At 38.6% G+C, this 12,400-nt stretch overlaps 1 protein-coding gene across 4 annotated transcripts; it reads right to left on the bottom strand.

The window, feature by feature from the left end:
* Positions 1 to 1,089: 1,089 nt before the first annotated feature.
* On the bottom strand, positions 1,090 to 12,090 carry LOC121953037 (protein phosphatase 1D-like). Of its 4 annotated transcripts, none has more exons than XM_042499959.2 (7): positions 11,433 to 12,090; positions 8,049 to 8,277; positions 7,719 to 7,843; positions 7,436 to 7,617; positions 6,106 to 6,333; positions 5,639 to 5,726; positions 3,848 to 3,986 (listed from the first exon to the last, which is right to left on the bottom strand). In XM_042499959.2, exons 1-6 carry the CDS (start codon positions 11,953 to 11,955, stop codon positions 5,643 to 5,645), a joined length of 1,371 nt encoding a protein of 456 aa, XP_042355893.1. In that variant the 5' UTR covers positions 11,956 to 12,090; the 3' UTR covers positions 3,848 to 3,986; positions 5,639 to 5,642. The 4 variants fall into 4 exon arrangements, with proteins under 4 accessions (XP_087944405.1, XP_042355895.1, XP_042355893.1 ...); XM_042499960.2 differs by having other exon boundaries at positions 3,851 to 3,989; XM_088088279.1 differs by lacking the exon at positions 5,639 to 5,726 and having other exon boundaries at positions 1,090 to 3,986.
* Positions 12,091 to 12,400: the final 310 nt, after the last annotated feature.

A 12,400-nucleotide genomic window follows, 5' to 3' on the forward strand; every position in this document is an offset into this window, starting at 1 on the left:
TCGGCCATTGTCGGTCCTTGTCAGCTATTTTTCAGCCGATTCAGCATGATGACCGGGCGTCAGAGACAGCCTTGGTGAATGAAATCACTCTGATTGGTGGTTCAGCTCAGTGCATGAGAAAAGATACAGAAGTGAGGAAAGTAAAGAAACATCTAAAGTGAAGGGGGAGTGAGATCAAAATCAACTTGTTAAATGCGCCGATTATTTTTAGCCATTGGGTTCTTTGGCAGGGACAGTTCAGAACTGTTTGCTAGCACACAATAAATATCCTTTGTTGTTTCAACAACAGTTTATTTAATGTGCTAACTGGCTAACTAGCATCTTGAATCTGTTCTGTTGATCTTACGGTTTCCCTTTTTGAACGAGGAATACAGACAACCTCAGCCTGCTGGTATGGAGAGTTATTTACCTTCATGCAGGCACAGAACGCACTTGCGAGTTGGTCTTTGGCTTCAGTCTTTGTGGTGTTGTCATGTGCTACTATTTGGCTGAGAAGCAGGTGGCATGAGACGACGAACAGTCAGCCTTTATTGCTACTAGTTTGTTGTGTCACACAGGCCTTAGGTCTTGATGATACACTCTGGTCTTGGAAATGATGACATGGTCTTGCTTTAGGTGGTCTTGACTACAACGCAGATCTCAACGTAAAACTTTCATTGTTGAAAAGTAAAATATTAATATTAATTAAAAAAACGAATTAAATATTAATTTTTGAACTCATTCTATATCAAAGGCAAATATATGTTCTATGCATGTCACAGACCCAGACCTGTGAAATTAAAACTGCAGAACACTGTGTGTAGATATTATCAAGACCAGTTCCTGTAAAAACACAACTGTTAAATCCCTTTATATTACCGCCATCTACTGGAAGATACCACCAGTGCACCCGGTATAAATGTGAGTATTACCCCTGTATTCAAGCTACACAGTAGCTAAACCCAATATAAACAAGGTTATTCTGACAAAGTTAATGAACAAGTTACTTTATGAAACAGAAACATACTTGAGTCATTAATCATAGACATGATAACACTTACACGCTGGTGTTAGATATCGTTGTTTGAAAAACAGACACTGCAACAGATGTAACAGCACCAATTGGAAAATGAGAACTTTATTACACCACACAGACACTGTAGATCCAGTCACTTTCAAAGCATGTAGCTTATACAATTAGTCCTGAAAACTGGCTGCAGTGGATATGAAGCCAGACCCAAGTATTGTTATTTTCAAAAAAATAAAAAACAAAAACACATGCCCATTAACATCCATTACCTCAGGACACTTTACAACATACAGATTAGATCTGAGCATGCCAGACTCCTGAAAAACCAGATAACTTTGCATAATAATGTACTGTACAAACTTCTATTGCATATTGACGAACTGTACAACCAACAAACTGCTCTATAACAGAACTAAAAAAAAATGTGAACCAGGTTTAGATGATTCAGTAAGCTGTAGTGTGGATGGTAAAATTACATTTGTGTAGAACTGAAGGTGCATGATAAACAGTTGAAGCTCCGCCACAGCCATACTCACATTGACATATCCCGGAGATTCTCACCCGTTTGAGTCCCAAATAGGAAAACCTGTGAAAAGCACCTCTGACTCATTTGTGCTAAGGCAACCATGACACTTTCATGCACAACGAAGGCAAAGAAATCAGCTAGAACAGGAATTGAGCTGCCATATTAACACAAATTGGATCACTTTATAAATTATTATATACCATGAATCGGGCACTTCCTGCATTCGTACCATAAGGTGTTTTAAGTGCAGTTTAAAACACAAGTTATGGGAGCAAACAACACACAAAAATACATGACAACAAAGCAGAAGGGCAAACAGGGCAAAGCACACTTTTAACCACCTTCCAGTGAGGCACAGGTATTGACCTTAGCTTTTACATCAGCATCCCACACAGTACCAATACCCACTGGCCAAATCATAAATTGACATGCATGGAATGGATCAATATGAACAATGAAAAAAACATCACCCAGGGTACCTTCAAAGGGTCAATTCAATAAAATCACACAACAGTATCTACAACTACAATTTCAAAAACAGTGAGATGCTGTATACAAAGTAGATGAAAAAGAGAATGCATTAATTCGCAATAGTATTTTTTTTAGCTTAATATGACTGGATGCGGTACATAGCCACAACATTTTGTGTTCCGATTGATAAACTTTTTTTCAGATTGTACTGCATTAAAAGAAAAGTGTGCTGTGTTCTGATGAGTCCACATTTGAAAATTGTTTTTTGAAATCATGCATGTTGTGTCCTTTGGGCCACAGAGGGAAAGGACCATCCAGATTCTTATCAGTGCATCATTCAAAAGCCAACATCCATCTTTGATGGTATGGGGGTGTGTTAAAGCCAATAGCAGTGGTAACTTCTGAAGGCACCATGAATGGTGAAAGTCACAAACAGGTTTTGGAGCAACATATGCTGCCATCAAGGTGCTGTCTTATCAGGAGAGTCCCTGCTTTTTCCAGCAAGCCACATTCTAGATGTGTTACAACAACATGGCTGAGTGTATATTAACAAAAAACAATGCAGTTTAAGTTTGTACTCTGAATATTGTGTCTTTGAACTGTATTCAAATGAAAATAGATCAAAAGAGATTTACAAATCAGTACATTTAATTTTCATTCATGTTTTACAGTGTTCCAACTGTTTTAGAATTGGGGTTGTATATGAATAGATACAACTAGAGTAAACAAGATAATATGTTTTTGAGAATGAGAATGTTTTTTTGTGATTTGAGAAAATTAACCCTTTAAGCTACCTCCTCACAAGCTTTGCTTAAGATACATAAATTAGCTAAGAAGCAGTTGTGATCATGACAGTATAATTAGCCACTGTTAAAGACACATAACAAATAATAAAAACTTAAAAGTCAGTACCACCATTATTACCTCAGACTGCTGCTTGTGAAAATGTTCCATTATTTTGCATGCAACACTGTTGCCACTGCCAGGGGCTTCTATTGCACCTGATTAAACAACAGAAGAAAGCATAAACAATGGCATGGTAACATGTTTCATCCAAGAGGAAAGATTCCAAACAACTGGTCTGAGGTTTTGACCTCAATAAAGGAAAGGCTGTTTTTTTTATAGCATCCAAGAAGTAAAAAGATCAAAACTAGGGAATTAATTTGAGGAAAATTGCAAGATTGCATGTGTCACAATTTTGAACCAATGTTATCTCAGACTGTAGCGATCCATCTTCTTCAAAATACATTGTTTGGATATACTATACATACTTCTAAGTATGAAAATAGATTGTGTTGATTGAATGGATCTAAAATTTTAAATTACCATGGACTAAAATTTAAAGAGGGGGCAGGAAGGAAATGCAAGAGGTTAAAACAGCAACACATTTACAATCTAAAATCTGTCACATATTTACAAAAACAAATACTTTGTATAAAAAGTATACATTTAGGAATAGGCCTGTGGCAAACCTGATTCATGAGCAAAGTTGACACAATGCGCATATCCTTCTAGCCTCAGGGCGAAAACACTGTTTCTGTGAGACAAGATTCAACACACGCACAAGGCAGCGTTGTGGTGCTGTGGTAGGATACCGCTTTCCTCAGAGGAACCTCTCTTTTGAGCGCGAGTTTGCCGGGATTCGCTGGGCACGTTGCTATGAGGCATCTTCCTGGGGACAGTTTTGTTGGAGGACAAGCTGAGCCGACTGGGAGGACCTCTAAGTTCAGGCGGGATGTGCGGAGAACGGCGAGACCTTTTTAACGGAGGAGCAGGAGTGGCGCAGTCCATTTGGGTTGTCGAGTCTTGCTTTTCGAAAACATTCACCGAACTGTCTGAGGGCGGCAATGTGGCCCTCATGGAGTCATCGTCAGGTAGGAGCTGTGCGGTGGCACAGGAGGCCGCCTCATACAGCCCAAATGCCTGCTCCAGAGCTGTGGAACTGTCTTTGAATGGTGAGGAAGCATTCACTGCATCGCTCTGCTGAAATGAAACAGACAAAATTTAAATCAAAATTAAAATGAAATCATTTACTATTGCAATAATCAAATTACCAATACAACAATATACATCTACTAACAGGTCTAAATTCATTCAAATTCTGTCACACACAACTTTTTAAGAATGAGACATTGAGATGAAAGCTGTTACAAATGGACAAAGACTAAAACCATGGAAAATAAACAATAGTTTAAAACAATACTGCTCCATGTTGTAAAAAATACAGTCTGTGAATGTAGACATATGACTTTTATTTTAAAGAATGATGGAGCTGGGTAATTTGGGTATTAGAAGGGTCATCGGAGTTCTCTATTTTGTAGCGTTACACTTTTGAAAAAAATATAATGCATCGTTAATAAGTATTATTGAGGCAAAATAAAAAAAAAGATCAAATGAACTTCTTTTTCCCAATAAAGTCTCCTATTTTTAAATAGTTAAATAAAAGCAATATTTTGTCCTTTTATCCAAATTGAGTGAGGGAGACAAAATTAATAGGAATAAATGTTTCAAAAATAATGTTGTGCCATTTGTTCATCCAATATCATGATAACTGATGAAACTTTCACTTGGTCCATATTAAATAATTATTTCACCAACAAAATGACCATTGTCCCAAAAAATTTAAAAAATCCACAAAAATTCATCTTGAACTCATAGAGGGGCCACGTTTAAGATTAAACTGTATCAAAACATCCATTTACAAACTCTCACACAACTTGTCCCGTTTAATCCAAGTTACATTTATGTAGTTGTATGCTCAGAACTTCCAGAACTTCCAGAACTTCCAGAATTTGCATTTTCACAAAAATGTGACCATATAAACCACTTCCTCTATGCATGAGGCTGTTTGTGCTGACATCTTTTGAATCCCATTTTTTCCCCCAAAAATGCATGTGTTTCAGAAGTACTGAACAAATAATTTGAAATGTATGAGAGTTTGTAAACAGATATTATGATATAGTTGCTATTGTTAAACATGGTCTCCGTTTACTTCAGTTTGTGAACAATGTTCACCTTTTTGGATCCTCTTTTCAACATGGATTCATGCGAGCAAAACAAAGTTTGCTTCACAAATTTAAGTTATCAACCTGGTGAGCAATTGACAAACAAATGGTCATTTTGCGAGTTAAGTATTCCTTTACGACTGAACACAACAAAAGTGTAACGCGTGTGAGATCTAGTATGCTGTTATTAGTGTTGGCACTGCGAATTGCCTTTTAAAAAACGTTTTCCACATGTTTTAATAGTTAAGCTCATTTAATATTTCCCTCTAGTGGCAAAAGCCTAATGAAGGTTTCAGGTGGCACTGTTGATGGTGATCATCTTCAACTAACAAAGCTATTCAATGTTTTTGAATTGATAATATCACTTAAATAAAAATGGCTTTGTAAAATACTGGGCAACATATTTTAAGAAATAAGTGATCTTCATCTCTGCTGATATTGCACCGCTGTAATCAATGCTGGTTCGCAAAAAGTACACAACCAGCTCTGACATTTTAGGTTAAAACGGCTGAATATTTGCCACCAGGTTCAACAAAACAAGCCTGAATTTTCAGCTAACAGGTGACATAAATCATTGGCTGGTCATGTTGTTGACGCTTTGATACATTTTTAGAACTGAGCAATCACCTCACTACCACTCCAGGCATGGCCATCCCTCATGTTCTTCTCCATATATCTCATCTTCTTCAAAAAACATGTCATCCTCATGCTCCTCCTGTTGGCCCCGGAAACAAAGAGTGATTTGTTGAAACCAAAGGTCCACTGATAGAAACTGCTGGTATGACCTCAGGTCAGCAGCCACTGGTGACTACACACTTTCAGATTTTAATTGGTGATAGTATTAAACAAAATGACAATAAAACATGGACTGGAATATTGAAAAAAGGACAATACAGTGAACAGCAAACAACAAACAAACACACAAATATTCAGTATATTTTTCCATTGTCAGAGTGGCCTTAGTGAACTTTCCCCAGCAGTGACCGACTCTGCATTTGGAAAATATATGTCATTTTGCCGTGTGATTTATATGATTCATCCTAATGAAACATTGTAAAAGGAGGATGAGGATGCAGCAAAACTTTGGCACTGACCTTTGGGACAGCACATGTGTTATAAGTAGTTCCTGGGAATGGAACATGGTCAATTCCTGTAGACATGTCGACAACAATCTCATCTCGGTGCATAGGGATCTGTGGGCCTCCACGCTCCTGTAGCGCCAGAACGATAACTGTTGTATTGTCTGCACGGAGCATGCGTTCTTTCCAAAACAGTAGGGCTGTGCATCCCAATCGACGGGCGCAAGACATTCCCTTTGGTCCCTAAAAGCAAAATAAAAAAATAGAAAAGTAGCAGAAGGACAGAGAAAATTATCATGAAATCGTTTAAATTGTAAATACTGCTTCTACTACTACTTTCATTATGACAAAATTATAACTATTTTATATCTAAAACAAAACATTCCTCAGTACGTGATTACGTATGAAACACTTCTCAAAAACGGGTGCGTTGTATGTACATCAGAAAACTTTGAAATGACTGAAGTCTGATACTTTCTCTCACACACACACACACACACACACACACATATATGTCTATATATATATATATATATATATATATATACATTTTTGGTCACTATTTGCAAGACAACAACTCGATTCTTTTTGACATTATTCACCATCCTGCTTCTGGTGGAAAATACTACACCAAACTCCCTTTAAGAGATATGACACTGACAATTTCATACTTCTCTGAAAAAAAACAATAACTGTAGAAACACAAAATTAAAAGCGTCAAATGTCGACGTTACTCTTGTCAATTCGGCAGTAATTTAATCCAAAAAGACAAACTGTATTTGTGTACAAACTTTTGGATTTTCTCGCCTCAACTCGCTGTCAGCCTCTGTCGGTTAGCTTCACTGTTTTAGTGGGAGGAGACGGTGGGAATGTGAGGCAAATTGTTTCAAAATAGTGTTGACTGGCAGATCAGATACTCGCCAAATTAAACACAGACTCTTGCTCACAATACCACTCCACCAGTTTTTTGTTTTTTGTCAGAGATCTGTGACTTGTTCATGTTCTTGCACCTCCTGGAGTCCCCTCTGTCTTTACTAAAGACGTAAAATGTACAAAAATATAAAACGTGTTTGATTTTGGTGAACGTCAAGAAGAGAAAAGGTCAGACTTAAGACTGAGACATGATGAGTTTTATGACGACCTTACACCAAACAAATCAAATTGCCTGAAATACCACCTCATGCAAGCGTAAAAACGTTCTGTGATAAATATGACATTTTTGGAACTTGACGGCATATTATATTTTTGCAGTTTCAATTTGATCAATTTAAGGCTTAATAGAAGCCCACCTATTGCCATCGTTTGAAAAGTGCATAAGGCTGAGATTAGTCAAAGAATTACGCACCACCATTTTATCGTGGCTATAACACATATTGACAGCATTTTTGGGTGGCATCATATTCCACAGTCCATCACTGCCGAGGATGATGTAGCGATGCCGACTGGGGTCAAGGGTCATCACAGTGGTGTCGGGCTCGGGGGAAACCACAAACTCCCCACTGTAGAAATCGTAGCTCCACAGATCACCTTACAAAAGATGAGAAAATATTCTTAGTTTTGAAGCAATAACTCAACAAAAATTCTCAGTATACCCTTGCTGACACTGACAAACAGGGTGTCACATTTACCGAGAGATCGGGCCACAGCCAGGAATGGTATCTGGTCTATGACTGTACTCCTCCTCACAGGGCCATTATGAGTGAGCCGGGGCCTCTTCCACACGACACGGTTCACCCCGGATTTCTTCATTACACTACAGTAACAAGAATGACACACTTCAACACAAGGGAAACTTTTTAAGATTGACAGGTAATACTGAAATGTTGAAAGAAACACGTGGAAGAAAATAACAGCTTCCATCATGTGTCATGTTACTGACACAGCCTCTAACCTTATAATACAATTTAACCCCCCCCCTCCAGAGGAAGTCCACTCTGAGGTCCTGCTCACCAACTCACCTGCCACCCAGTCGTTCAATCCTTTCCTTTTCTTTGGGAAGTTCTGGTTTATGGTCTTGTGTTATTTCAAGTGCCTGGAGCCTGATATCAGAGTCATTTTCTTGCACTCCAACCACTACGGCTGAGTCTCCTACATGGGCAACATACATGTGAACTCCGCGGATCACAATCACGCTGGCTGTGGTGCCCGATGTACTGGGCAGGCCAGTGATCGTCTTTGGCCACTCCGCTGTGAGGGGAAAAAAAAGAAAAAAACAAATCACTCACTAATCCCACATGGTCTCTGACTGATGGAGACACAGTGGTGTTGGAACATTTGTCTATTTGCACAATTAGAGGCTGCAAATTAATCAGTGTGTTTCAGTACTTTGTGTGCTTTTGCAGATATGGTCAAAGTTTGTAAGGGAACTACTGTTGGTACTATCAGTAAAGACAATAACACAATGCCAAAATGATCTTAAAATAGGCATTTATCAAGAACTAGTTACAAATTACTAAATGCTGTGAGTACATTTTTTTTAGATTTTGATGAACAATATCTTAGATTTTAGATGACAGTAAAGAAAAACAACTAGAAAAACAGGAAAAGATGAAAAACCAATTAACTGCACACTATCACAGTCAAATAGCACTCCTAAAAATGCATTCTGTCAGCCGCGGATCAGGGGATTGTTTCATAAAGCACGATGACCACATAAGACAGGCTTACTTGAGTAAATCTGGCTCATTTTGGAGAAATTTGTTTCATAAAGCAGGATTAAATAGGTTAAACCCATGTTACCATAGAAACGTATCCCTGAAGGGTAGCCTCATGCTGTTTAGGTTAGGTTTTAGACTTGGCTTCAGCTCAGGCTTGACCTAGAGTTACTAACCAGACGGAAACACAAATGATCCCACCCCAACAGTCCATAATTACTGCAAACAGTACCTCTATACTTATGTCAGCAAAGTAGTTTAACAGTGATATGCAACATGCTGCCAAAGGTTCCCTTTTTCTCTGTGGTTTTGTCCATTTTGACTTTTATACAGCTAGTGGGATGGTACTACATTTAGTCAGTACAATAGTGTCTCCAGCACATTCACTTCTTTGTGGCAGCCCGCCACAGTCACAACATTTGCAGCAACAAATTGATTTTACATCTCATAAACAAAGACAGCTGTTCAGTTATGAATTGCACCACACTCTCGGCGCGCAGAGCATACTCAGGGCACAGACAGAGCGGCAGAAAGCCAAGCATGGTAAAAGTGAAACTTAATCATTAATTGCGCTGCGTCTAAAAGCCACACATAGATTCTAATGAGGGAAACATTGCTGACATTTTCAACCTATTTTTTTTTTTTTCATTTAGACCTATTTCCATATTATACTACATTGTACTTTATACTCCACTACATTTTGGAGACGAAGTACTATTTACTGCATTTGGTTTATTTCAAATCTTAAATTACTTTGCAGATTAGGATTATTAATACAAAATATAAATAAACTAACATTATGATATATTATTATGCATTATATTAATCTACCAAACATGTATGTGTTAATTAATTAAAGTTAGCTTCCTCTTAACCAGTTGCAATATTTAATTAATAAATACATTAATAGATGACTAATTATAATCCTGTAATATATATAATTCTGAAATGGGCCATTCTGCATAATGAATTTTACCCTTTGGTACTTTTGAGGATATTTTAATGCTGATACTTTGGATACTTTTACTTGCAACAGAGTGCTTCCACACTGTAGGAGTTCTATTTTCAATTAAGTGACAGATCTAAATACTTCTTCCACCACTGCTTTACTATTGAGTCATTTGTTGTATAGCTTTTATATGAACCTCACAGTTTGCTTTACAGTAAATTGAGGTGATCTGATCTTCATGTCTCAGTTTGTGTTTGACTGTTGTTTTTTTAAGAAGATTTTCACATTAAGTCCTGATTCTCGTAGCCTCGTTTTTTGACCCAATTCCTGATTCAGCGCCACTTTCTACAAACCCCTATCAGAACCCCTTTCACTACATATATATTTATTATCCAGAGTATTTCACATTTGTGGAAAATACTGATGGATGAACAACATTGGACAACACCAGCTTTTAATAATAGATGTGATAAAACTCAATAACGACTACATCATTTGCGGATCTTCTTATAAGCAGCGTGGGCAGCTGCCACCCAGAGGGGGGTGGCGGTGTAGGGCCAACTTTTTTTAAAATTTCTAATTCACAATATATAGAACCTGAGGGAAACTTGATCCAATGACCTGATGCTATGATTGGCAAGTAGCATGAGCACCACCTGAAGTGCTGACAATGCAGTTCATCTAATGTTCATCAGTGAGAGATTATTACAGTCAGAACATTCTAGAGCATTAATAGGTATGGGTATATATATATATATATATATAATTTTTGGGGGCTTTTGTTGCGTTTAATTGACGTGACAGCTTGAGCGTGAGAAGGAGGAGACATGCAGCAAAGGGCCGAGGTCGGATTCGAACCTGTGGCCACTGCAGCAAAGACACAGCCTCTGTACATGGGGCGCCGATCCTTCCACTGAGTAACCAGATGCCCCATGATGAAATATTTTTATACAACCTATTTTATGAAAGTGTTTAATGTACTTGTGTTGAATTTATTCAATGAAGTTTGAGAAGAAAAAAAGGCAAAAGCCATCCTATCCTGAGCACAGTGAAAATAAAAATAAAATACATTAAATACAGGAAAACTATTATGAACTTTGCAAATTTGCACATACCATATTCTTTTAACATTTGTTATTAGTTTTTGATGTTCGTACGTTGCGTTATTAATGTGTGCTGTTTTCTAATTTACTCTTGATTTTGCCTGTAATAAATATATGTTTTGGGAGGTGGGGACACCAGGGGTAGCTTGCCCTGGTCACAGAATGTGCTAGGCCTGGCACTGGTTGTATTATATAGATACTAAAGCATTGCTGAAAAGGACAACCCGTCATGCACAGGGAGAACACAATCGCAGCTATCACCAAACATAGACTGTAACCTGATATAACCACAAATTGACAGAAATATGAGTTGCTGATAAACTGACTACATTAAGTTACTTAGGTCTTCTGGGGGCTTTCAGAGTAGTATTTTACCCTTTTAACCCTTGATCCACTTATCTAATGCTGTGATGAAAACATTGATCAGAGCTGTATGGCTTATGTCAACTATGAGAGCTGTGTTGTGATCAGATTACAGCTCAGTGTGTTTTTGTAATGGGGGTGGGCCAGTCGGCAGAGGACCGGGAATACCAGCTGAGTGGGATACTGTCTCATGTGACACAATTTGCTGTGACTGCAAGGCTTATGAGCAATAAGCAGCAATGAAAACGGAAAATTACAAGTTTGATGACTTACGTAGCTCTTTCCACATTGCATGGTGACAGGCGATGAATCCTTTCTTAAGAGCAGCACACACTTCACTGTGATCCTTGGACCAAAAGCCCCGCTGCCTCTTCAATAAATCCCACAGATTCTCTCTGGCGAAATGTGCAGCTTCTCGACCCCCGTGGCCATCGAAAACAGCGAAAAACGCCACAGACTTCCGAGTGTCGACTGCATGCCCTGCGATTTTCTCCTCTGATGCCGGTGCACTGTTGTTGCCACTGTCCTCGTTTGCTAGACTCTCTACCCACATTGCAGAAGCCGGGCCAGACTCGGCAGCCCCGCTATGACCGTGTTTCTCATTTTCAGTCTGTTTTGTGGCTTCACTCTCCGTTTTTCCCTGTCCTCCATGTCCCTGCGACTTTGGATAATCTTCGGCTGGCGACGGCGACTGCGTCGGCTCGTACTCGATTCGTATCTCGACAACATCCTCCATGTATTTCCTCCCCCCTTGCTCTGAAAATGCACTCATACGAAATATAATTCCTTCGTCCATGATTGTGAACGCCCAATGTTGACTATCTAAGCAAACATGTATTAAGCAACGGTAGCTTGAAAGCTAAATTTTTTGAACCGATTTTGCCGCGATTGTATGGCCGTAGGCTTCCTTCCTTTTTGTTTATCTTCTCAGAAACGTCCCGCTGTACGTAATGACGTAAGGTTTTTCCACCTATCAACTCTGCAACTACGCATGGCATGCCCGGCTGTGCTGCCTTTACTGACGCTCGTAGAAATTGGAATTACCTGAGGTAACACATTACAGACCACAAAATACTGCAAATAGTCTTGAATGTGACCCGTTTTATGACTCAAACGATGATATTATCCTCAATTTGCTATCACCGAATCCCAGCTACTGTGCTTTAACATTAGTATGGTAACTTATAGGAACTTCCCAAAAATAGACTCTTCTAGAAATAAGTGGACTTGAACGTCGCAAT

This window comes from Plectropomus leopardus, chromosome 15 (genome assembly GCF_026936395.1).
Source record: "Plectropomus leopardus strain MGB_pleo_1.0 chromosome 15, ASM2693639v1, whole genome shotgun sequence".
Taxonomy (NCBI): Eukaryota; Metazoa; Chordata; class Actinopteri; order Perciformes; family Serranidae; genus Plectropomus; species Plectropomus leopardus.

Coding starts and splice junctions, on each gene's coding strand:
- LOC121953037 (XM_042499961.2), bottom strand. CDS start 11,955: ATGGACGAAGGAATTATATTTCGTATGAGTGCATTTTCAGAGCAAGGG. Junction 6,334..7,435: donor ATAGCCACGATAAAATGGTG/GTGCGTAATTCT, acceptor TTTTGCTTTTAG/GGACCAAAGGGAATGTCTTG. Junction 3,990..6,105: donor ACACATGTGCTGTCCCAAAG/GTCAGTGCCAAA, acceptor GTTTCATTTCAG/CAGAGCGATGCAGTGAATGC.